Here is a 25,615-nt window from a genome sequence, read left to right as displayed (position 1 = left end):
GGAGGGTAGAGGGAGGAGATGTAATTTTGCTTGTACGTGCATGGAAAGGTTAATAAAAGGTTGGGCAGGTTGGTTGGGTAAATGGGGGGGATTATTACACCGAGGTGCGGTGATGTGCACAACGGATTTTGGTGAGAGGAAGCCCTTTGGGTAGGTGATGAGGAGGAGTTACTTAGGTGGGGAGCGGTTGTGAGACTGTGGGCTGAAATTGGGAGAGGCGGGTTTGTTCGACGTTGGGAAAAGGGAGGATAACACGAGGTTTGAGGGTTTCGTGAAAGTTCCCCCCAGGCTTTGCTTGCTGGGTTTGAATGGTTGATGAGAGAAAGGTGTGATTTGGTAATGGGTTTGGACAGGATGGTTGGGTCATGGAGATGGGAATGGAGATGAACCTACGACAACGGACGGGAAGGGGAGACGGTAGAACACGCCATTCGCCGTTTCATTTTTCGGCTTTCGCGAATCTGGGATCGACGGTACAGGCTTGAGATTACCAAGATTTTACCTCCGTTGGGTGTGTGTGGGCGGGACGGACGGCGACGGACGGGGTGGAGGGGAGAAGGGAATGGGGACAAGGGGTTGTGAGAAGGCTGCAGGAGGGCGAGCGGTACCTGGATTGTTTTATGCAAGCCTACACGGTAATCCACATGGCCTTTTTTTTTTTTTTTGATCGAGGAGAGCTGATGGTGCAGTAGACGGGGTTGCATGGGGAAAGAAGGAAGCCATTGGGTGAGAGAGAAGAGGCGTGAGTGGCGCACAAGGAAGGGCGGGGGAGGGGGGGGGGAACGGGTGGTTGCAGATTCGTCAGTCTTCGACTATGTGAGATTTTTTGTCCTGCATTCCGGTCTTCATACGAGACTATTCTCGTCGGGCGGCGGGATGGTGCAGCGGTTGTGTAACGGTGAGTCCACTTGTCGCCAAGGGGGATTTGGCTTGCGAGTAGTGGGTATCTTGTACCTACCATCACGCAGGTGCGTGTGTGTGTACCTCGCTCTTCTTTGATCCGCGTCTCGAAAACCCCGTCTGTCTAGGGGACCCACTGTCTGGAACCAGCACACACACACACACACACGCACAGGAGGTGGTGGTGCCGCCCGTCCTCCCGTTCAGAAATGGGGCACTGGGGGGCAGCCGTCTGATCTCTGCTCATCTATCGTACCTCTGGGCAACGCTGTGTTGCCATCGCTCAGCAGTCACGGGCCTGGTACTTGCCCCATTTCGAGAAAACGGGAGACACAAGATGGGGCTCATCATTTTGTGAAGAGGGAGGGGGTGGTGATGGGATATATAGACTGGGAATGCTTTTTTTTCTGTTGCGCCCGTGCCCACCTTTTTCTGACCCCTTTTCCGTTTTCTCTCACTTTTCCAGATTTTGTTTCGTTTTGATCACTCTGATTCGGACCTGTCACATCGCGGCTTTCCATCATCCATCAAACGGACACACGGCTTGCCCATCTTACCTTGCCTTGCTTGGGCATCTTTGCTTTTCGGAGGCAGACAGGTAAAGCTGAGACTGTTTGCCTCCGACTTGTTCGTTTGTATAGGGCTTATTAGGCTTGAAGCACAGCAGCTCAATCTCTTTCTTTTGGAGACAAGGCTTTATTGGGGGGGGAAGGCCGCATGGAGTTTTGATCTGGTCAGATCACCGACTACTATTACTACTACACACCGTCATTACCTCGAGAAATGGAAGGATTAAGAGTAGGGATCTCGGTGGAAGGGGTCGACCAGCAGCACAACGAGGAAAAGGACAGCAGCTGCGAGTGTCATATCAACAAGGCGGAGATCCAAAAGGGGGCATGGAACGAGGACAGGAGCGAGTGCATATCCAACTGCAAGACGCAGTTTCTGCAGTCGATAAGCCCGGGATGGAGCGAAGCGGCGTCGGGATGGGCGGACGTGTGCGGCAATCTCAACTCGACGAGCAAAGGTGTCGAGGTTGCTGAATACAGGTTTTGGTCCCTTTACTGGTGCGACTCGACGTTTTGCGGGGTAGCGATAGACCAGAGCAAGGGACTGGGGCAAGATCGTGAGTAACAAGAGAGCGGAGGCGAGGTGGTCTGATTTTTTGTCTCGGACGAGAAGGCTAAGATGTGGTACACAGCGAATGTTGATTCGATCATCACCACCTGTGACAAGTGAGGCCTCCTCTTTTTTTTGAGACCAACTTGGAGGTTGCTGACGATGTTTTGCAGTAATGGGTTCAAACCGATTATTGATCCTGGACCACCGCACGAGGACTTCAAATGCAGCACTGAGGGGGATGGAGCGGGTTCGTGTACGGACAGTTCGTTTTCGAGGCTGCAGCTGACGTCGTCGGTGACATGGGAGTCTTCGGCGTTGCTGCCAACGGCAGCATCTGCGACGGCTGTGGGTGTGGGATTGGGTTCTGTGAGCACGGTACAAGGTACGACCTCTGTTTTGCAAGAGTCTGACTTTTCTCGTCCTCCACTGGCAAATACCTTCATGGCACCAGAGAGCCAACAGACGGAGGCTGTTCCCCCTCTGCCCACAACAACCCCGACGACGGCAGAGATATTTACATTCACGGCAGAAACAATATCGACCTCATCGGACCCAACAAAACTACCGCCAATGAACGGACTGGAAACAAGTTTACCTGCCCCATCATTTCCCGCGAGCACATTTGCTGTCTCGTTAGTATCCTCCCTGACGACATCGACATTATTGACAACAACTTCGACATCATCCACTTCATCAGCCACACACCCAGCAGCATCAAAAACATCCACCTCTACCTCTGCCCCTGCCGCCTCAGCAACAGCAGCCGAGAACGGCCTTTCCAACCCAGCCAAAATCGCCATCGCAGTGTGCACCACCATCGCCCTCCTCATGCTCATCTGCGCTCTGTTCCTTTGCCTCCGCAAGCGAAAACGCGGCGGCGAATCATCGCCCCCCCATCGCAGCCTCCGCTCCCGAGTAGGCCTCAACAATGGCAAATGGGGGGGCGGCAACAACCCAACACCGCTGATCTCACCGGCAAGCTCCCTGATGGGAACAACAGCCAACAACCAAGGCATCACCCCGCCTCTCCGTCTCCGCCAGAGAAAATTCATCCCTTCTCTTTTACCGTCTATCCTCCGCCCAGGAGGCGCCCGCTCGGGCTCACCCCCTTTGACACCCCTCACGCCGCAGCACAGCACAGGCGGGGTTTTCCCGTCAAGCCCGATTTGTACCCCCACGACTTCGAAGCTGGTTCCTAGGCATGAGAGGACGCCTGGGGGGTACACGGGCGGGTTGCCGCCTATTCCTGCGCCGGTTCCGATGTTTGTGAAGGATTGTGGGAGGGGTAGTGGTAGTGCGGCATCTTCCATGACGGCGGCGACAACGAATAATTTCTTTGGTGGTGGTGGTGGTGTTGGTGGGGGTTTTGAGAAAAGTCCATCATCATCGTCACCTGCGCGTCCGAAACGACCGCATGATGGACCGTTGGAGATTCCGGATTTGTTGGTTGGTGGTGGTGGTGGCGGTGGCGGTGGTAGTAGTACGGGGAGTTTGGTGTCGCCGCCGTTGAGCCCGCCTCCTACTAGGGCTTTGCCGGCTACTCCTCCGGTCGGGACGACAAGAGCGGGGGGGAATGGGAATGGGAACCATTGGTCGGTTGTGTCGAGTTCGTCGAGTAATTACTCTAGTGAGGCGGGTAATGGTGGCAGGGCGAAGGGGATGGGTTTGGGGGGGACGCTGTATCATCACCAGAGGGGGAGTGCGGGGGTTGGGAAGGAGAGGGGGAGTTGGGGGAGTTGGAGTGGGACCACGGCGCAACAGCAAGGGACAGGGACTATTGGGAAGGCGATTGGGAGTGTGAGGGATAAGGATAGGGTTGGGAAGGGGGAGGAGGTTAGTCCGAGGAGTAGTAGTAGTGGGAGTAGTGATACTGTTACTGGGGGGACGGTGAAGGGTGGGACGACTGGGGGTAGGGGTGATGTTAGTAGTTTGGGGGAGGGGGGGCGTATTTAGAGGGTTAATAACTAGGTAGGTACCTAAGAGGGAGTAAGAGGAAGAGGGTATACCATGTATGACTTGTGGTGTTTTTTTCTTTTTTTCTCTTTTCCTTTGGTGGGGTTGGCTGGACATCGGGTTTGTTTCTCTTTTTGTGATACAGAGTATCAGTTTCATGTTTTGACTTTTTGTTCATTTACACTAAGCATTTAGTGATAGGGAAAGGGGGGTAATGATTTGGAGTAGGGGTAGGTATGATACCAGGGTTTTTGTTGTTGGATACACATACAGAGAGAAAAGACAAAGACAAAACATGTGTTTTTTTTTTTTTTTTTTTTTTTTTTTTTTTTTTTTTTTTTTTTTTTTTTGGAGATGAAAAGAGAGATGGAGAGAGAGGTTAAGAGAAAAGCTGCTGGTTAGCTAGACGGGGTGTTGGGAAGCCGAGGGGAAAGTGTTTGAGAGGAGAGAGGTGGAGTCGGCATAGTAACAGAGATGGAATTGCTCGGGGTGGGAGTGCCTGTATGGAAGGGTTGGATATGGCAACAGGGAAAGTTAGATAAAAAGAGGTTTCGCAGTTGTAATCTTCAAGGCTTTGATCATACTATATCTTGTTGCCTCGGCTGGACTTGGTGACCAAAAGCTCCAGCAACAGCTGGCTGAGTTGGCCAGACCACCGGATACTGAGAACAGACTGCTGTGTTTTGTTAAATAGAGGATTGTTGCTGCAGAGATGACGCTGGTTATTGAAGGAAAGTTGACGCCGTTGATGGTACTCGAGCACAGGACACAGTACCAGGGACGAGCTCGGAACACTGAATGGGCCGTTTATGTGTCTTTATGTCGTGCCTTCTTCAATGCAAGGGAATCGTCATGACAGCGGTTTACGAGCGTGAGTTGGTGATGCACAAGGTAAAGATTGTCAGGACAAGGCGCGACGGGAGAAAGGATCGACAGCCACTAGTAGTGGTGCGCAATGCAGGTGAAGCTTGTTGTTCGGCAGTTGGGGCTTAGGTAAGGATTTGACTCGATTCGGAATTGCACTATCTTAATAGTGCGAGGGGGAATGGGTCGAGCATTGGGGGGGAATGACAGGATGAAACGGGTACTAAATGGGATGAGGATCGAGGCTTAGATAGGCAAACAGTACTCTAGAATTAGTTGGGATGGTATAGGGGAGGGAGGTGGTCTTGGTTGGGGTTTTCTCTGAGGTTTGAGGTTTGAGGTTTGATGTTTGATGTTGCTGGAGGAAAAGCACGGGCCACGTTTGTGGATTGCATGGTGGAAGAGGAGACAAGTTAAAAGATGCCTGTCGCTGCAGCAGCTGCTGCTGCAAGCACTTGACTTGCCAAGCAGCTCTGCCTTGCTGGAGTTACAACTGCCCGCCGCATTCCCCCCAACGCCGCACGCCCGCCGCCCCTATGACAACACCAGTGGTTCATGCGACCTGACTGACAAGACCTTTCGCGACAGCAGCAGTGTTTTGTTAATACTTTTACAGACAACCACCGACAAACACCCGCCCTCAGCAATTGTCTTCCAACCACCAAAAATCAAAACAATGCCACCCCCCCTCTTCTCCTGCCACTAAGCCTTCGATCCCCATCCAACAACACCACAGCACACCGCACCACCACAATGAACCTCTCCCCCCCTCTCGAGCGCACAATCTCCCAACAATCCCACACCTCCGTCCGCTCCCGCAACACCTCCCGCCGCCCAGCAGCCAAAAAACAACAACCCCCCTCCAGCTCAGCAAGCTCAGTGATAGGAGGCGAAGACAGCAAATCCCTAACCTCCTTCCCCTCCTTCTCCCCGCGAGAAGAAGAAACATGCTGTTTACTCAACAATAACCAACCGGAAGACAGTGGCAACACTCCCCTTCCTCCTCCAAGCAGCACGACCCCCTCCCGCAAACCATCCACCTCGCTCTCCGAAATCGACCAACAACCACCCCGACTCGAACCCGAACAAATAATCCCTACCTTGCTAACCACTCCTCACACCGCCGGCCCTTTATTCGAAGACTCCCCCCCTTGCCGCAACCGCCTCCCCGGCGCGCTCCACCACGCCGACGACGGCCACATCGAGCGTCTAATCGCCAGACAGGGCGGGGCCGTCAACCTAGTAAGGCAAATCGCAGAGGACTTAGCAGCAAGGGACGCGCAAATCGCTCTGCTCCGTCGTCGGGCCGACGAGAGAGAGCGGGCTCTCAGAAAAATCATTCTCGAGTGTGGGCTCTCCAATCTTGATCTCGAGACCCGGTTGAGGGTGCTGCTTGAGGAAGGGAGGAGCCAGAGACGACAAGGAAGTGGCGAGGAGCTGGAGGATTTGATCGGGGACGCGCTGGAGGGGGATGTGAGGCTTGATGCGACGATAAAGGGGAGGGTGGTCAAAGAGCGGGGTGCAAATACTGGACAGCAGCAGCAGCAGCAAAAGGGGACGGGGAGGGGGTGGAAGGAGTATTTGTGGGGTGGGACGGGTACTAGCAAGGGGGATGGGAAGGGGGAGACGACGGCGGTGAAAGGAGGGGCGAGGCAGTCGATGCCCGAGGATTGGTTTAAACCACCAGCGGAACAGCAGGAGGAGCAAGCACAACAAAGCTCCAGTAGGGCTTCAAGTGTGAGCTCTGCTCATGCGGCGAGGAAGCCTTCTCTGGCGAGCATGGCGTTGAGGCTTGTTGCTGGCGGCGCAGCGGGGAATAGGGATAACGAAGGCAGGGGCCGTGCTAGCAGCGCTGCTGCTGCGCAGGCGGGGGGTCCGCTCAGGGGATCGAGCGCTTCCAGTGCGAAGACTACGGCTTCTAACCGGGCCGTGTCGGCGCAGGTTGGCGGGCCAAAGGCGCTCATGCAAATGAGACGAACGACTGCCGGTGGGAGCACCAGACCGATGGATATCCCCGCCAGAGGACAAGTTCCCGAACGATGGGACACCATGGGGGCGAGCCCGGGAAAGGCTGCGATATTACGACATCAGAGCTATGGACCTGTCGAGATGGACACGATCCTCCCGCCCGAGGCTCAGCCGCCTACGCTGACGCACATCTACAATAACTTTGTCGGGTCGGAGTATCTGACCGATCGGTTTGGGTTTATTTACGACCAGAGACGGAAAAAGAGGCAGAGGGAGGCGGCGCAGATGGCGAAGCAGGGGAAGAGGGGGAGTAGGACGGAAATGTTGACTAATGGACGGGGAGGGATGAGTCCGGTGATGGCGGGGGATGATGACGGGGCGAGTAGTGGGAGGTGGGACGTGTTGAGCGAGAACGGGAGGCCGGACACGCCGTGCTCGGGGACCACGACCGAGGAGCAAGTGAGAGGTGGAGGCGGGAACGAGGAGAACGCGAAGCCGAAGAGGTGGCAGGATTACCTCAAGATTGCGACGTTTCCGACTGAGTTGCTCTCGCACACGCCGCTGATCAGCGCGCAGGGGTTCGAGGTTTTGGAGGGAGGGGAGGTGCCACCACCAAAGTCGCCGGGGCATTCGCCGAGCATCATGTCGGAGGAGAGGGGGTTTTTACCTAGTGCTACCACGACGACGGTGTCGATCGCGCCGATGATGGAGGAGCACCAGGAGCCGGTGGTTAGTTCGGTCTCGAGCTCCTCGGTGTCTGCCCCGGCAGGGGTTGAAGAAGAGGATGGGGGGACGCCTCCTGGATCGACGACCCCGGCGAAGGAGGATGCCGAGCCGGTGAGGTTGCTGTTGGAGAATTTGAACAGGCTGCATGATTCGCTTCAGAGGGAAAGGACAGTTCGCTGGAACGAGTTTCTTCGGAAGGTCCGCGCCGAGAGGAAGCGGGACGGCGAAGCTGCCGCCGCCGCCGCCGCAGCAGCAGCAGAAGCCAGATTCCAACGAGCCACGGCCGTCATGCCGGAAACTCGCCTCGGAGACGGGGAGCTCATCGGCGTCGCCAGCCTCGGCGTCCAAGGCAAAGTCGGCAGGGCAAAAGCAACCGAATTCCGCTCGCTCTTGCTGGGCGGCATCCCCGTGGCCATGAGAGCCAAGATCTGGTCAGAGTGCTCCGGCGCAAAAGCACTGCGCATACCGGGATACTACGAGGATTTGGTCAGCCGCCCCGGAGAGGAAGACGACCCCCAAGTCGTCGCTCAGATCAAAGCCGACATCACGCGCACCCTCACCGACAATATATTCTTCCGCAAAGGGCCCGGAGTGGGCAAGCTGCACGAGGTTCTGCTGGCCTACTCGCGCCGCAACCCGGACGTGGGGTACTGCCAGGGGATGAACCTCGTCGTTGCCAATCTTTTACTTATCACGCCCTCGTCGGAAGACGCGTTTTGGATCCTCGTCGCCACGGTCGAGCAGATCCTCCCGTCGGGGTACTTTGACCACTCGCTGCTTGCGTCGAGGGCAGACCAGGTCGTCCTCCGCCAGTATGTCTCTGAAGTGTTGCCGAAGCTGTCGGCGCACTTTGACGACCTGGGCATCGACCTCGAGACGATGACGTTTCAGTGGTTCCTCTCCATCTTTACCGACTGCCTGTCCGCAGAAGCGCTGTTCAGGGTCTGGGACGTGGTGCTCTGCACGCCGCACGACGGGGGCGCGTTTCTGTTCCAGGTGGCGCTCGCGCTGCTGAAGCTGAACGAGGGTCAGCTTTTGGGGTGCGGGAGCCCGGCAGGGGTGTACACGTACATTAACCATCAGATGACGAACCATGCTATTTCTATTGACGGCTTGGTGCAGGCGAGCGAGGGGTTGAGGAGGTTGGTGAAGAAGGAGGATATTGAAGCGAGGAGGGAGAGGGCGATTGAGCTGGAGAGGGAGCAGGTTCGGTTGAGGGAGGAGAGGTTGGCGGAGCGGAGGAGGGTTCAACAGCAGGATAAGGTGAATGGTAAGGGGGGGAATAATAACAGGCCGAGGGCTCTGAAGAAGGAGAGCAGTCTTTTGGTTTTGGGGGGGAGTGGTGGTGGTAGTGGTGGTAGTAACAAGGCGGGTGCGGTACCCGCTATGGTGAGTGGGGAGATGGCCAGTGGGGCTACGACGCCGAGCGGGATGGGGGGTCTGAGCAGGGTGGGCAGTGCTTGTCCTAGTCCCATGTTTGGACCTGAAAGGGGGGGACTGGGGAGTAGGAGTGTGAGTGGGAGTGATGGGTTGTTGAGTGTGGAGGGGTTGGTGGGTATATCGAGTGGTGGTGGTGGTGGTGGTGGTGGTGGTGGTGGTGGTGGTGGTGGTGGTGGTGGTGGTGGTGGGTGATGAGTTATGATACAACAGCATACAGCACAGCACAGCATAGCCGGGACGGCATTTCCTTTTGTTGAGGGTTATTTTTTTGGCAGTGGGAAGATTGAAGAGTAGCATCATATCCTTTTTTTGGGGGGGGAGTTTAGGGAAAGGAAAGAGAAGATTGGCTGCTGGAGGGACATGGGAGAGGGTGTGGAGGTGGCTTTTTTCTTTCTTGTTGTGGTTGATACCCCCTGGTGGCAATACTATGTGTGTTGTGTAAAGAGAGCAGATATAGACATACAGACAAGATATGAACGCTGAAGAGGAGAGCTATGGCTTCTGCGTGTTGAGTTGGATGTGCTGGTTTGCATCCGGTGTTTTGCTGTGATGATTTGACGTGATTTTACGAGTTCAGACGCACAACCGAGGAGAAGAAATGTTTATACAGGGAGCATGGAACTGTATGGAAGGAGCCATGAGTGAAAGATATGGAAGGAGTGATGATGGATGGAGTGAGGAAGGTACGATTGGGGTATTTTGAGACGGGAGGAAGGTGCTTCTACTGGTGAGGGAGGGTTCTATGGTGGGAGGGAAGGGGCCATGGTGGGGAGAGGGAAGGTGCGAGGCAGCATGAAGAAGGGTCTGATGCGACGAGGGCTTTCAGGTAAGTCCTTGGGGGCTTGCCGATATGTTTATGGGTCTGCTAGTTGTGAGTGAGATTGTGGGCCACGAGAGAGCTAAGGCATGGTGCTGATTGAGTTCTGGTGAGCATAGCTACAGCCCCCAAGCAGACTATCCAAGATGACTGCCTCATCCACGAAAACGATCATTCTCATATATTGTAAATTGATCAGCTCATTCATCAAAGCCTCGCGATTTTCCTTGCTGGTTACGGAACATGGAAATAACTGCCGGCTCCAAAGCCTCTCTGCATCGAGAGCCTCATGAAACCCAAGCACAAAAAAGCTCCACCTGTCAAAAAAGACAATCACCTCTTGGACTCGCCTCTCAAGCAAGGGGCATACCGACACATCGCGGCTTGGAGCGGTCTTGGCCTGCCAGGGAGGGGTTGGACTTTTTTGGCCCTTGTTCAGCGTTATCGGATCACCGACCGGGTTTAGCTACCGGGAAGGAAAGCTGCCGCGGCGTGGGTGGGTCAGGGACGAGGGCGAATGCACAATTCATTCATTCAGGCGTGGCGTCTTGATTTGTTTGGTGATCTCGAGAGGTCAAAGTCCTGGATGAGGATTTTGCCTCTGGAAGAGAGCTATTGATGGTGATTGCGAGGTGAGTACGTAATTGCCGTCATAGCTCCCTTCGGCGGGAACCGAGTTGAGCTTGGCTGGGCCATGGTTCTTCCTGATCTGGATGGCCTCTTGACATGACTTTGTCTGTTTCAGTCTTTGACGTTTGCGTTGATTATTGTCGAATTGGGGATCCATATTTCTGGAACACCAAGCATAAAGAATAATATGCTACACTGGGATTTATTGATGGTCAATGACGTTGGTGATCTTTTGGAGGGACGGGAATTGAGTTTCAACCCAGGGGGAGTGGCGCCAACGAGTCGGGTGATGCAGCTACTTGCGCTGAATCCCTCGTACGAAGCTGGGAAAAAGAAATAAGAAAAAAAATAGCGTTTCGCTGTTCGAGAACGTGGGTTGTTCTGAGGGAGGTGGTTGACTTACATGTGATCGAGAGACTGACAAGGGTCTGGAGGATCAGCGGGTCCTGGGCTAAACCGGAAGCGGGTTCCTGGTTACTTGGGGAGTCCTTTGGACTGGTTTTTTCCGATGCCACTGACATGGTTTGGTGATGCATACGATGCATGTCACTCTACAGGCGAAGTGAGGTTGCAGAAACATGCCACTTGTTGGTTTGCGCGGCTCGACGCCACACCAAGTTGCTTTGCAGACGGGCCTTCCGGAGTTTGTTGAGGCATCTCTCGGAGGTTGAGCTTGACTCGAACAAACTGCCTCGGTCAAGTTAATGGTTGTAAAGAAGACGTGGCGATCGAAAGAGATCCCATGGCATGGTGTCGATAGGTTTGTGAGACGGACTCGAGTTGGGCTGGCAACGGCTCGGTATCTAACATCGGACAACCCTTGCGCGACACAGGGGGACTGCCGCCGTCGGATGTGGGATCAGGGCGGTTACCTCAGCCTGAGGGATGTGTAACCAACCCAGGAAGCTGCAAGCTGGCTGCATCATCAATCAAGCTTATCAGAGAGGACAGAACCGCAGGAGGAAGATGATGTCTCTGATGCTCTTTGTCTACTAGCCATCTGCACACTAACCATGGAGCAATATCCCAATTGTCCCTGTCAATCTGAGACCAGCATGTCGGGGAGATTTCCCCAGGCTGTTGAAAAGCAACGGCCAAGGCTGTGTGTGTTTGTAGTGCTTTTTCACATGCCAGGCAGAAAGCGTGGTGGGTGATTGATGGTGGGGTCTTGAAAAAGTGGGGTCGATAAGAGAGCTCCCTGTTGCGCAATTGGGGAGGGGAGGGGGAGGGGTGGGTGTGCTATGCCTCGTCTTAATGGTTAGTTCGACAGTCCCGTCACACGCTGGCGATAAAGATGAATTAGGAACTGGACCAACTTGGACCGCTTGGACAGCCGGGTCCATGAAAGAAAAAGTCTGGGTCCAAACGGTGAACTTGGTGCGCCCGCCTGTCACATGAAATACTACTTTCCTGGCATTCCATCACCGCATTCCTCCTTTTCCCACCACAATCTCTCGCCTTTTCTTCCTCGCCTTCCATCATTGCCATTGCCCCCGCCCAGGTATATATTTCAGGTAGATCCCTCTTCCATTCATCTTCCTCTTGCTTCACTCCCTGTCCATTCCACTCTTTCGTCAGTTCTAACATGCCGCACAAGGTCTACAAGATGCCTACCTCCAACGTAGTGAACGGCGACTCCCCTCACTCCGCTACCATCAGGGTATGTTCTGATAACACCATCTCCTCTCCCAATCCTTCAACAAGCAGCTTACCCCCATGTTCAACAGCACCTTCTCACATACCCCTGCGTCCAAGATGGTGTGAGAACAGTCAAATCGACTTCCGTCGGCTCCAAGGCCGTTGACCTCAGCAATGGTGTCTACCAATCCCTCGCCCAGAACGTATTCCCCTACCTCGCCGGCCCTTACTCATTTGTCGCCCCCTACGTGGAACGAGTCGACAGCGTCGGCGACAAGACCCTCGAGGTCATCGAGGAGAAGTTCCCTGTCGTGAAGAAGCAGCCGGGCGAGATCGTCGAGGGAACCAAACAGATGATCTTCTCTCCTTATCACGCCGGCCGCTCCGTGAAGGAATACGTTCTCTCCATATTTGAGACCAAGAAGCAAAGCTGCGGCGACTCCTGGACCGCCTACCCCACGGCCGTTGTCGCCACGACCTTCTACCTCATCGGTGAGACAGCCATCAACGCCGGGGATTACATCATCCACAAGAAGGAGGAGGAGGAAGGCAAGACGGGCGCTCAGAGGCCCGCTCAGAGACCCGCCAACGCCAACTAGGCCCGGCAAACTTAATCTTCAAGTGGCTGGCAGGTCGGGTGTACAACCATTGTACTACACTTAGTTCATGGCGACAAGCAGCGACTGATGATACCCGATACCCCAATTTCTTTCGTCTTCCTCTTAGTCGTGTAAGGGGCGGCAGCAACAGCTTTATCCCTTTTTTTTTTCTCTATCCTTTTTTGACACGACAATTATCAAACTCGGCAAATCTGGATATGGATCTTTCATCTTCACGGCCTGGTCGTCTTGTTCGAAACAATCACTCTTTTTGTTTTCATTTTCGTTTGTTCATACGGCATCGTTGACTATTTCTTTTTTTTTCTTCTGTTGGGTTAGGTAGGGAGGGTGACGGAGAGAAAAGAAAACTGTTTGTTTGTGTCCTGTTTTGTTTACTACCAAGCAGAAATAGTTTTTTTTTTTGGGAGGGGGGTCTGGATTTCAATTGTATATATATTTGGAAAGGATAGATGGGATGAAATAGATGGTTATGAAATCGGTTCATTACTTTTTGATATTGTTCGCGTCGGCATGCATGAAGCGTGGGTGTGAGACTTGAGTTGAGATGTCGACAGAAGGAGAAAACGGTCCGGAGGTGGCGGGCGGGAGGCTGGATGAGGTGTCTAAGATGTCTCAGATTGTGCAGCCGCAATGCAAGGGGTCTTGAAGAGGTGGGTGGGTAATGAGTGAGTTTTTGGTTCCTGCATGTCGCTTGAATCATGGCGGATGATGTCTTTTTTGCCTCATGTTTTGTTGTGGTTGCGGAATTAATTTAGAATGCATGTGAAGCGGATCTTTAGGAATAGGCCTTGCTTGCCCAAGAACAACACAGCAACCAAGAGTATTTAAAATCTAAGAGCTCTCCTATCGTATCCAGAGACAGTCGACGACCAGGCCAATTCATGTGGTACACAGTGTCACGGGCAAATCTTTTGGATGTCCTATCAAGGTCAAGACCCTTACATAGGCTTTCATGGAGACCTTAAGATAACTTACTTCTACCACAGATGATGCCGTCAAAGCCAGGAGGATGTGGGAGCACTGCATGATCACAACCGGACCGGAAAAACTCGTACATGTTTTAAGTTCACTATTCTCATCATCCGAGGTACATCTGAGCAAGCTCTATCCCTCCCTCATGTTCATCTTAAATCGCATACAATAATCTCATTACACTAGCTCTGCACCCTTCGCCAATGCTACGACCCCAATATCACAAAACCCCAACCCTCACGTCGTTTTCCATCGCCCCGCCAACTAACTCCACATTGATTATTTACTTTACCCCTTACATGAGATGAGCCCCATCAACCCCATCACCACCACGGCGCACGTAATGTCCTGGAAGCATTCGTTCCAAAAAAAAAAAAAAAAAAAAAAAAAAAAAAACAAGGTACAAGTCCAAGCATCCATGTCATCGACGCTGATGTCCTCGACCTGGAGAGACATATTGCCGTTGGGGATCCAGTTCACAAAGAGCAACCGCTCTGTGTGGTCTTGGCGAGATTGGCGAAAGAACGATCCCAGGCCGTTCAGCATCACAACACTGGTAGGTAGATCTGGCTCCCTGGACAAGAGGTAACATGACTTCTCTCCGTTGACCCCCGGTTTGGCCGCTCTTGGCGGCAGACCCGGGCATCTCCATCTTTTTGTGCTGCTCGTCGGGGGGCAGAAGTCAAGCGTGCGGCGGCGGGTGTTCGAGGTCAATGTCGTCGAGAGGGGGAAAACCTTGATCGTGCGTCCCGAGGCTTCCTTCCCACGACGGTGCCTCATGCCATTCCGTGGTCATCTTCCTGCATCTAAAGCAGGTCTGACCATGACGAATGAGGCCTTCCCACTGGGTCGGTCATGGCGCACTTTTGTTGGTGTGAAGGGGGTGAGTGGGTAGGTGGTTGTTTAATTGACCAGACGGATGGCACACGAGGGAGGGTGAAGGTAGGGAGAGGAGGGAGCGCGCTGTGCAACGATAGCCGACGATTCTGTCCTGGAGTAGAGTCAGTAACGTGTTGAAGTGAAGGGGAGGAACTTGGAGGTCACATACCACAGGTACAGGTTCTTGTTGTAGAACTTGTGAATGCGGACGGAAACCGGGTGGGCGCAGGCTGTTGTCGGCGTGTAGGAGGATCCATACCGACCAGCATCGCCGAGAGGGTTGAATTCGTCGTAGAAATTGAGACGGTCGTGGCGATGATGGTGCGCTCCAGGGCCAACGATAGGAGGAGAGCTCCTCACAGCCTAGGTGTGGGTAGGAGGCTGGTATGAGATTGGCGAAAGGTAAGGTTGCTAGATCAGGTATGGGAAAGGGAAATGTAGAGCGGTGACCTAGTGAAGTCACTGCCCCGCAAAAGAGAGGCCAAAAAGGCAGGGAAATTAGTTGACAAATTGATATTACAGTTGGTTGTTGTTAGTTGTTCGGAGTAAAAGTAAACAGTAAGCAAACCCAGCCTTAAGAGCAAGTCAGGTATAGGTCTGGTGCAAAGCAGGCCCTTTGTAGGTGCCCCATAAGAAAAGTCGTATATACAACATGTGAGGGGGTGGCTATGGTGCCAGATGATGAAAGGAGAAGGAGAATTGGGTTGGATGACACCCGCCTTGGCTACAACACGCCCATCGCGCCCCAGAGATTCACACATGTCCGGAGGCAGCTGGTTGGTGAACTTGGTGGACAGCTGTGAAGACTGTCTGTTGATTCATTATCGATGCTGAGCTGTGTGAACCGTCTTGGGACGCCCTGAATTCCAATGTATCCGGTGATGACCTCGGAAGCCTGTCCAAAATTTGTGTTGGGCAGTGGTTGTTGGTCCGTAGCGGTCCCACCATACTTTCTCTTGTGTAAAATCAGGTGTGAATGTGTGAAGGTAAGGCTCTAAGGTAGGTAAGCAGATAACTGTGGACATGTGAGTAGAGAAAATATATATGAGTTCTAAACGTGTAGCAGAAGCTGATAAAACGAGTAAAAACAAGAAAGGAGTGCTCAAGACCCAACAATCAAGGGAAACTTTTGACTTCCATAGGTAAGCTATTGTGGCAGCCATCTAATCATCCATCTCCCAACTGCGATGCTCCTGACTCCAAGCCAAAATAGATATCTTCTCCTCAAGTTGTGCTTTGCTTGGGAAGAATCTGGCAGTTAACAATCCCGGATTGACACTTTCCATTGGAATTGGCGGTGTCATCCTTAGAAAAGTTATAAGCCCTCCCCTGGCAAGCCTTGAACCACTCATGAGCGTACTTGATCTGCCCGTCTTCCAGATCCTGGTGTGGGTTCCTGCAAGCTCCGTATGCGTTGTTGTCCGGGCAAGCAATAGATTGTGACCAAAGCTTGGGGTTGTCACAACCAGACGAGAACTGGCCATCGGCGGCAGCAGCTCTGGTGACATCGCGGGCTTGGGTGACCTTGGTCTCGAAGGTGGTTTGGGAAGCAGGGAGGGAGAGGCGAAGATGGAGGTCAGGGCCGAAGCAACAATGAGAGGTGAGGCGAGGAATTTCATCTTGGGGGTGATGGTGGATCGGGGTATATACCTAAATAGGGAGGAATGCCTTTGCCGGTAGAGTGGAGGAGTTAAAGACCGGTTGTCAGAGGTCTTTATTGCTGGATGTTAGTGAGAGAAAGAGAATTGGTAGTGGCAATGAAGCACTCATTGTATAGATATTTGACCAGGGAGCAAATCTAGATACGGGACTTATGATTCGCTACGGTGTTACCGGATGGGGCAGAGGTCTTGTTGAACTATTCACTCGTGACAGTGAGCCACTTACCTCCTTACTCCAGTGAGGACTGTCATGCCCACAATCCAGAACTTGCTCGAGCAGTCAAGAGTCTGTATGATCATGTTCTAGCGAGCTTCTTGCTCTTGTATAATCTCAATGACAGACTTATCGTCATGCTGAACAACTCTCCTACCCCACGAGGGCTGGTAACTGGTTGGGGGGTGTGAAGATGATAAGAGTCAATCTATGCTGACTGCTCCTTGCTCACCGAAGGGGCCGTATTGTTGTTTTCATGGACAACAAACATGCTATGGTTATCCTCAACACTTGGATGAACCCCATGCCTTGCGAAGGCTTGCTTGCCCCTATTCCAAACATTGTGCTGGCGGAGTCCCAATATGGACCTCTGTTGCTCTTCTTGGCAGTCAATATTGGTTTGCTCAATACCCTGGCGTGAAGTAAGTGCTCTTTGGGAGTCAACAAGATGTGTTGCTCACTAATGTCACAGAGCCTATGCGGGTTGTCAAGCTTCGCATGGGAACAGACACACCCTTCACTGTGTCACGTTTTGACCGCTCCTCAACATGATGAGCGTCGTCTGGTTGTTTTTAAACCGCGCGCGGAAGAGAATTCTCTGACCCTGCTCTTCACCTCAACCAGCCCACTTTGCTGCTGCTCTTATCTCCACTGAGAACGTCTCTATCGAGAGGCTCATAGTTTCGTCTGAAGTATTCTGCGATCTCCCCCCTGATATCAACACACTCTGATCTCTAAAAATGCTGGCTCCCTTACGATAAGACCGTGTAACTGCTCCTATTATCTCCACTTGAATCCAATATCAAGTGAATGTGATGAGAACTGCTAACCGGGCCCAAGCGTTCCAGCCCCGACCCTTAAGTATATAATGACTTTTTACTACTCCCTTGAATCCTTTTTCTCTTCCCATCACCGAGCAGCAAAGACACCCCAGAGAACCTGTTCTCCATTCTTGTCGGCAACAGCCTTTGCTATCAGTTCACAACACCCTCTACCCCTTCGCTAAGCCTGTTCACCACGCCCCACAGTACCTTACCTGGCACAGTGATGTCCTTCACGCTCTCTACCCTCCTGGCTTCGGCCGTTCTCCTTTTCACGGCTGCTCTCGCAGTGGATATTCCCTACGTCCACTCGGACGGCTTCAACTTTTCCTACCACGACTACCACAACTACCACGACTGGGCCCAAGTTCTCAGGCATCCAGGGCAAGGACGATGCCACCAACCCTTTCTTTCCTATGCCCATCACCACATTCGCTACTTCAGTCACCACGGCCGCTCCCAAGTTCTCCGGCATTGTGGGTGCTGATTGTATGGGTTTGGGCACAGCAAGCGGCGGCGCTTTGGACGACAACCGCACCCTTGACCCGGCAGTAGCGGCGACCGTTACTCCTCTTCCCGACGGTGGCTTCTTGACGATTGTCTTCGAGAACAAGGCTGAGAAGGCCCTCCAGAATATGCACGCCAAGAACGAACACAAGTTTGATTCCGGAAAGCCCCCTGTGCCTGATCTGGTAGATGGGCAGCCTGCTCCTGGTCAGTTGGCTAATGGAGGGAGAGGCCAGATTAGACTCCGTACCGACTACTCGGGCCACATCGCTGTTGTGGAAGCGGGCAAAATCATGAATGGGCGGGAGAGTCGTGTGGGAACTCTCCCTGGAGAAACAAGGCTTGGCTTTCGGAGGGGGCGACACCGACGTCTCGTATGTCGACGGATTCAACTTCCCTATCATGTGCCGTTGCAATGGTGTTGAGATTGCCGGCTGTAACGACAATTTCTGGCTACAGGGGAAGCCCTGCCCTGAGGAAAACGGCCAAGGGCCTTGTATACACCCTTTCAGAGAGAATGGGGCTGCGACTTCAGGCCCCGAGTGGTTCAAGCCCTGCGAGAACAAAGCCTACACCTACCCCAATAACAACCAAGCCAACTCCAATCGCAAATGCCAGTCTGGAACCGTGGTGTGCACAATCAGCAAAGGCAAACCTTAAGGAGTCTAGTTTCGACGATCGGCAGCTTAACAAAGAAGACTGAAGCTTAACCCGGAGGAACTTAATGGGTGGATGGCTAGCGACAAGATTCCCAAGGAGGACAAGTTGATAGCTCGGATCAGGGTTAACAGAAGCTTAGACAGGCCAATTATAAACTGAGATACCCAAAGTAATCCGCGCTTCAAGATCTTGCATGCATGTGAGCCCGATAAAGTGATTCCTGGTATGAGGAGGCCTAGAACTGACCATCAAATGTGATGTCACGATAGCCACTAGATATACTGTAGTAATCCCGCACATGTGAACTGAACTTTAGACTGTACGAATTGAAGTGTAGGTAGACTGTGTGAATTGACAACGTACCATATTGTACCTGCATTGTATAATTACTACAGGTCCCAACCTAGTCGGAGCCTCCTTGTATTCCCCAGACCAATGACTCATCCAGGCAGGGTGGTTAGAGCACGCAGGGCAAGCCACTTGCTTGGGACAGCCCCCTCCTCAGCCTCAACCCTACCCCGAAAGGAATGGAAGTTTTCCCAGCTGACCCTCGATGAAGCCAATCAGGAGAGGCTAGTAACAAAGGCGTGATAAACTGGGGAAGATGGAGAGGACCTTTATGTTTGTCCCTCTCTTTTCGCGAGATTTTGGGCGCGTCGCGGGCCATGGACCGTCGTTAAGGTGACTCCAGAGTCGGGTTTCGACACCTGAATTCGTGTGAGGGACAGGCTCTGCCACCAGAAACCAGCAAGCTCAAGCTGATTTATAACAAAACAACATCTACCGCAGCCAAGCCATCCTCGACTTCAGAAAAGCATGCCCAACCTGCAAAGGGCCCTGTTCCAGAAAATGCGCACATTGCATCAAAATGGAGACATGGATCAAGGAAAGATATGCATACACGAAACATCCTCTGGCAAATCTCCGAGATTTCCCATGAATTTCGCTTGATGAGATGGAGGCATACCTCAGGGTTGCTATCGTCGAGAGGGTCAACAGAGCCTATGAGGTGACAGACAGCCGTTTGTACCAGGCGGACAGAAGGCGGTTGGCTGCAGAGTGGCCTTGCCCAGAAGGACATTGGGGAGGCGTATCCGAAGGCGACGCAACGGCGGAAGGCCAGTGAGAGAACGGGGATATGACATTGGGACCATGGACTTGCTTTCACTTGGTGGGCGAAGATAAGAGGTGAATCTGGCTGCTGGCTACTATGATTATGACTTCATGTCTTTGTGTTTCTTCTGGGCTAGTTATGGTCGGTTTACAGGACGAGTTCACTTTTCTTTTCGGGTTGGGTCAATGCTTTGCAAAAAAGGGGTTTGGAAAGGGTTTTTTTTTACTTTCACATACATGGCTACTCAGTTAACCCAATGTCTATCAAGTACACGTCAAAATGAATAGAGGGACCTCGAAATTGGGGCATGAATATGTGTCTGTATGATGATGATGTAACACACCATGCCAAAACTTGAACCCAACTCCACATTTGCTCTAACTTTTGTTAGGCTACATCTTAGGCCCAGAGTAGGCTCGAGACTTACCAACGCCGACCTTGTAGTGACTGGGGGTCAAGTCCAGTGGTTATCACTTTCCATCCTCCTCGAATCACATCCACGTTCTCCACATATCAATTAAGCTTTCTTTACTATCGGTGAAATCCTTGTTTTCAGTTACACGTCTTGTCCCTGTTTTCGGCGGTCCACTGAACCACACAACCTACGAGGAGAGGACTTGGAGATCCATGTGAAGTGATGCAGCATAGGTAAGGATTTGGCACATTACTTCACATGTAAACAAAATATCCACGCAGTCACAATAGCTATAGCCAGAACAATGGGCCGCAGAACTATGTAGTTTGGCCCTTTCTCTGTATCTGGTGTTGCAAAAAGATCCTTGCTGAATAAGGCTCCACTTATGGTAAAGGGGCTAAAAGGGGCTTGTTTACTTTTGTGCCCCACCGTTTACCCGCATGTCCCACACCTAACCAGACGACATCCCAGTCTATACTTACAGAGCCGAGATTTGTCTCTCACTGATGAACCTCATCTTGGATGAGGTTGTACGCTCCAATATGGCACCCCACAGCTCGGAACACGCTTCTTCTGAGCATCGCTTTCTTGTACACATACTCAAAATCCTCGGCTGTTGGGAATGGCTTTGACAGCTGAGCGAACTCGATTTGCTCAGGAGTACGCGGCCCATTATTGCGTCTCCGATGGGGTGGGCAGATCATTGAAGTCAAGGTCCCTTCTGATTTTGAGAGTTCGTGCAACTCTGTTGATGATTGCTTCGATTGCGTAGGCCAGAACCTCATCGTAGTGGAAAACCTACGATGTTTGGACGAGCTTCCAGAGAAAGGCTTCGCTGTAAAAGGGGAGTCTGGCCCATCTCTCCATGATCTCACATCGTTAGCAGGGCGGAGCTTTGGAGTGACGGGCGAGAACTGCGCAGGTCATGCAAATGACCTTGGAGTTAGTGATCGCGTCTTCGCGATCACTCTCAGCCTCGTTGTCGAGGGGCATCTTAGGGATTGTAGTGTTGCGTATTTAATACCGGAGAACCGTTCGAGAGGGGCAGAAGTGGACAGGCTTTGAAGAGGATCGAAACTTGGAGGAGGTAAAAAGGTTACCAGTAGGGAGTTGGAGGAAGTCAAAGATCCCGACAGTCGGGGAGAAAAATAGCTGGTAAGGTCTGGTCGCGAGACAGAAAGAAAGATCAGGCAGCAAGGCTGTCGAGACCAGGCAGGTAGGGGACATTTAAAACCAGGACAGCTGAGGAAGGAGCGAACGGGTGTTGATAGTATCAGCCCGCACACATTTCTCGTTAAGCTGGGAAGGAGTACTCCGACCCGGAAGGGGCCTGTTTAACTCTTGCAATTCCTAGATAAGATCTCTGCAAGTGGATTCTTCTTGTTATCCAAGATTGCATAATTTGTCGAGTTATACAAGGCTCAACTTTACCAGTCCAGAGGAAATCATCAAGTGTGACAGTGATGTCTTCTATTGACTGATACCCAAGTCTGCTATCACCACATCTCGTCATTCGGCAACCTCCTGACACCCCGAAGCTAATCCATCTACCCCCCTTCCACTCAACTCATAGATTACTCACCCACAGCCATCTCCCACTGCCCAACCGTACACCCCAACTGCCTAAACACCACCCTCCTCGTCATCGCCTGACCATACACCACTTCAACATCCCTCCCGATATGCCACACCATCGCCTGCTGGAACAACATCATCTGCTGTTCAGTCTGGGGAACAGCACGACGTCTAAAATGGGGAGGAAGTCCTTCAACATCATCATCATCTGGCTCAAAACTGAAAAAATGGGTCACTCTCGCCACGAGTGAGTCGTTGATGTGGGCGACAAACTGTGGCCAGTGAAACACCTCGGAGATTCTGACCAATCTTTTGAGAGTGTCGACTGTGTGGTTTAGGCTCAGGGAGCCGACCATGTTGCAGCATAGAGGGCAGGGAACAGGGGGGTTCAGGTTGAGGGTGGCCAGAAAGGAGCAGATGCTGCATTGAGAGAGGAAGTTGTGCTGTACTTGGTGACGGTAGAAGTTGATTTCGGCTTGGGGGAGTAAGGAAATTGTTGGTGGGTTTTGTGATGGTGGTGGCGGCTGTTTTTTGATGCGCTGGAGTCTGCCTAGGTGAGAAAAGGCTGAAAAGGGAGCAGAGATGTGTGGCAGTGGATATAAGCCAGTTTTCTGTGTTTGTTGTTGTGAGTAATGGGTGTTGGACATGTCAGAGGAACCAGCTGGGACTAGTGATGAACCTTACCTTGACAGTTACCTATGTGACACATGCCTAGGTATTTAACCTACCAAACATTTGCTTTTCCATCCTCCACTGTCGATCGAGTCCATCAGAAAACTTGGCATTGAACCAAACTGTCTCTTGCCCACAAGCACCCACCCTCAGCCAAGGTACCTTAACCACTTACCGACAATAGGCTCCGCGATACCCATGTTAACCAATGCGGCCGCCAGGCGACCACTCTGATAATCAGAGATGCCAGGAAGCAATCCGAAACTTTACAAACCAGTGCCTTATTCTGCCCAGCCCTGTACCTTCATCGAGCCCCCGGAGAACCTCATTTCTGCCCGTACCGTGACAATATTGCTGTGGAGGGCTGTGTTCCGGGAGGTCGTCTGCGGTATCGCGGCATTTGGCCTGATTGAGGGGGGCACTTCTTATATCTGAGATAGCAGCAAAGAAGGAGGAGACTGGGTGGATTGATAGTATGGATGACCAAATATCCTTTACGTCTTTCTGGGTGCGGAAATAAAAAATAGATGTTGTTCAGGAAATAGGGGTCACGTTGTGTGTGTGCATTGTTTGACCCCTGAACTCAGTTGAAGAAGGCATTTTTAAAGGCCTTTTCCTCCTTTTCTTCACTCCGTTTAACTACCAGTAAATGAACGTGTTAGAAATAATTCTAAAAGTCGTACCTATGCAAAACCAAAGTTGAAAGTTCATCCCAGCTTTGATAAAAAAAACTTGGACTCCCACAAGCGAATGTGGCAACTCAATCGGCCGATAGAAATACTACCGCGTACACGCGCGAGCGGGCAAAGCTAACGTACGGACGCGAGGCAAGAATGGTCTTGATTCGGTGTGCTGCAACTCGCACCATGAGGCTTGAGCAATCTGCAACGCTAGGCTGCGGACAGTAGAAACATCAAGACCCTGTGTCCATGGTGGTCCATCTGTTGCAGTTTTCCAGAGAGGCGTGCGCAGGGGCGAGAATCTTGTGAGCTGATATTCGCGTGTCGGACGCCTCGCCTATTGTTTGTTGTGCCTGCGGACGCTCCTTGCCTGTTATGGCTTTTATGGCAAGGGCCGAAGAGTAATTACTTTCGTTTTGTAGCTGCGGGCTATGTGTGCGGCGTCAAAAACCTACCAGTGAGGTTGAACAGAGCAGAACCGCGGCCAGACAATGAATCTTCATCCGAGCTCTGACAAAGAGCCGCGTGCGCACGTCAAGCGTGGACTGGACTGAGTAAGTTCTAGCGATTTGCTCGCGGAGGAAGGCTATGTATAAAAGAGGCTGATACAGAACATGAGATCTTCGTGCTGCATCGCGTCGCACAAAATGGGGCCGATTCCATCATTTTAGACTCACTGCTGAAGAAGACGAACCTCAGTGCTTGTATGGGGTCATGGAGCTCGGACACGAACACTCCCACATCGCTGCCCAACTTTGCTTCTGCCCTATGGAGGCTCGAGGTCTGGGTCGAAAGCAAAAGACGCGCAATCTGGCTATGAGGGTTGAGAAGCCGATGATGGGCCAGACGTATAGCGTACAACGACGGAGTGGCACACGGACACCCCAGAGAAACTGTTAGCAGATAGGCTGAAAAATTGCCCTGAAATAGATCAGGAATAAGGGACTGGTAGACGGTGGGACGGTATGATGTAGAGCCATCTCAGCATCCTTTGGTTTGGTAATTAGGCCTTCTAGTTATGTTTTATATCAAGACGATATCATCCTCGTTCGATTCAATTCGAGCTGACCTTCTTCTGGAAGTTTTCATCTCAGCCGCTGCCACCTCAACTTTGTCACTCCCAACAACAGCTGCTTTCCTTGGCCTACCACGGCTTTTTTTCTTAGCATCTGCCTCCAGCACAACCTCTTCAACATTCTCTTCTTCGACTGACGCCTTTTTCCGTCGACCAGGCCGCTTTTTGACCGGTTCTGTTCCGGCTGTCTCAGTATCTTCCACCTCCTCGATCCCCTCCACCTTCTTGGACCGCCCACGACTCTTCTTTGGAGTCTCCAACAACACCACTTCATCAATAACTTCCTGAGCCACGACGGTGTTTTTCCTCCTCCCCGATTTCTTCTTCCCACCACCTCCCTCCAACACAGCATCCACCTCAACCCCTCCATACCCCTCATCATGCACATCAACATGCTTGATCCTCCCGGTCCCTTTCTTCACCTTGCTAATCGCCTTCGCAACCCCCTTCTCCTCCTCCCCAAAATCCACCCCCCTCAACCCCTCCAAGTTCCTCTGCCACTGCAACCAAACCATCCCCTGCAACACCGAATCACTCAAATCATCTAACTTCACCCCCCTTCCCAGCACCCCCTCCTCCATCTCCCTCTTCTTCTTCCCCCTCACCCCCTTCGCCCTCCACGCCTCCAAAAAACCCTCTGCCATCCCCGCCCCCTGGTCCTGTGGCTTTATCAGTTTCCCCTGCTGTAACCACTCCCCCAACATACCGACTTTATTCGCCTTCAACAAATGGTACGCATTTTGGCTCTTCCCCCCTCCCTCGGCCTTGGCCTCACTTTTGGGAAAGAGGTAACCGGCTACTGTCTTTGGTGAGATGGAAATGACATTGCCATGGAATAAGTCGACCCCTTTGAGGGTTGCAAAACAGGCGTGGAGCATTGATTCCAGCGTGTTCACCCTGATCGTCCATTCGAATATGTTTGAGGCGTTGCCGGTACGGAAGCGCTGGCGCTCGATGAGGATGTGGGTTGGGTTCAAGGGGAGGAGGTGGGTTGAGATGAGGGAGTAGGTTAGTGAGGATAAGGAGGAGGGGGTGAATTGGACTGGGTCATCTTGTGGGAGGAGGGGGGTGGTTAGGTTGAGGTGGTTCCAGTGGTGGAGGGTGACGGGTGGGAGTAATGCCTGGGGAACTGATGATGAATCGGGGGGTGTTGGTAAGGGTGTCTTCTCTGAAGGGCTTGAGGCGGGTGTGAGGAGGCTGAAGGCGAAGTTTTTGAGGCCGAGGTCGATGCTCAGTATGCGAGCGGTGTCGGGGATGTGTTGGGCGGATTGGGCTGCTTGGCGGAGGGTTTGTTGGATGGTGGGTTTGGAACCGGCCTGGGGGAGGCCGGTGGAGGAGCAGAGGGATTGGAGCTGGGCGACGGTGAGCTTGCCGGGGAGGGGGAGTTTGGTGGTTGTCATGGTGGAAGTCTTATGAGATGCTCACGAGAAGGTAAAAAATAGAAGTCAAGAAAGAGAAGAAAATTGAAAATTGGACATTGACCATGCATTACCCGTGTCTCCCTTGTAAGTCCATCTTACAATTGTCGTCAAACCATCAGATTTGATTGAGTTGTGAGTTGAGATGCTCTCATCATCGGTACGTACCTCGAGTCTTGATCATCGTTCAGGGCAATAATTGTTAGTGCATGGTGAAGTTGACAGCCCCTGTCAGAAACAGTGGGGCGAGGGATCTCTTGTGAAGCCCAGCCCG

General features: G+C 52.4%; 7 protein-coding genes across 7 annotated transcripts; 4 read left to right on the top strand and 3 right to left on the bottom strand.

Moving 5' to 3' along the window:
* Nucleotides 1-1,683: 1,683 nt before the first annotated feature.
* Nucleotides 1,684-4,546, top strand: QC763_306180 (uncharacterized protein; the record flags this gene model as incomplete). The annotated part of the gene is made up of 5 exons (XM_062911063.1): nt 1,684-2,026; nt 2,102-2,135; nt 2,193-2,404; nt 2,552-4,274; nt 4,311-4,546. The coding sequence occupies 4 exons, from the start codon at nt 1,684-1,686 to the stop codon at nt 3,973-3,975; spliced, it is 2,013 nt and encodes a 670-aa protein (XP_062767067.1). The 3' UTR covers nt 3,976-4,274; nt 4,311-4,546.
* A 1,046-nt stretch (nt 4,547-5,592) lies between these two features.
* QC763_306170 (uncharacterized protein) lies at nt 5,593-9,165 on the top strand (the record flags this gene model as incomplete). The annotated part of the gene is made up of 1 exon (XM_062911062.1): nt 5,593-9,165. The coding sequence occupies one exon, from the start codon at nt 5,593-5,595 to the stop codon at nt 9,163-9,165; it is 3,573 nt and encodes a 1,190-aa protein (XP_062767066.1).
* A 2,519-nt stretch (nt 9,166-11,684) lies between these two features.
* QC763_306160 (uncharacterized protein) lies at nt 11,685-12,657 on the top strand (the record flags this gene model as incomplete). Its single annotated transcript, XM_062911061.1, has 3 exons — nt 11,685-11,934; nt 12,018-12,080; nt 12,148-12,657. Exons 1-3 carry the CDS (start codon nt 11,815-11,817, stop codon nt 12,655-12,657), a joined length of 693 nt encoding a protein of 230 aa, XP_062767065.1. The 5' UTR covers nt 11,685-11,814.
* Nucleotides 12,658-15,692: 3,035 nt separating this feature from the next.
* On the bottom strand, nt 15,693-16,148 carry QC763_306157 (uncharacterized protein; the record flags this gene model as incomplete). The annotated part of the gene is made up of 1 exon (XM_062911060.1): nt 15,693-16,148. The coding sequence occupies one exon, from the start codon at nt 16,146-16,148 to the stop codon at nt 15,693-15,695; it is 456 nt and encodes a 151-aa protein (XP_062767064.1).
* Nucleotides 16,149-17,641: 1,493 nt separating this feature from the next.
* Nucleotides 17,642-18,435, top strand: QC763_306155 (uncharacterized protein; the record flags this gene model as incomplete). Its single annotated transcript, XM_062911059.1, has 2 exons — nt 17,642-17,917; nt 17,974-18,435. 2 exons carry the CDS (start codon nt 17,642-17,644, stop codon nt 18,433-18,435), a joined length of 738 nt encoding a protein of 245 aa, XP_062767063.1.
* Nucleotides 18,436-21,495: 3,060 nt separating this feature from the next.
* QC763_0053850 (uncharacterized protein) lies at nt 21,496-21,852 on the bottom strand (the record flags this gene model as incomplete). Its single annotated transcript, XM_062905793.1, has 1 exon — nt 21,496-21,852. The coding sequence occupies one exon, from the start codon at nt 21,850-21,852 to the stop codon at nt 21,496-21,498; it is 357 nt and encodes a 118-aa protein (XP_062767062.1).
* A 2,019-nt stretch (nt 21,853-23,871) lies between these two features.
* QC763_306150 (uncharacterized protein) lies at nt 23,872-25,543 on the bottom strand (the record flags this gene model as incomplete). Its single annotated transcript, XM_062911058.1, has 2 exons — nt 25,510-25,543; nt 23,872-25,343 (listed from the first exon to the last, which is right to left on the bottom strand). Exons 1-2 carry the CDS (start codon nt 25,523-25,525, stop codon nt 23,872-23,874), a joined length of 1,488 nt encoding a protein of 495 aa, XP_062767061.1. The 5' UTR covers nt 25,526-25,543.
* Nucleotides 25,544-25,615: the final 72 nt, after the last annotated feature.

The sequence above is a fragment of the Podospora pseudopauciseta genome, chromosome 3 (genome assembly GCF_035222475.1).
Source record: "Podospora pseudopauciseta strain CBS 411.78 chromosome 3, whole genome shotgun sequence".
Classification (NCBI taxonomy): Eukaryota; Fungi; Ascomycota; class Sordariomycetes; order Sordariales; family Podosporaceae; genus Podospora; species Podospora pseudopauciseta.
Note: the sequence above shows the minus strand (reverse complement) of the source record. Positions and strands in the feature narration are given on the sequence as shown.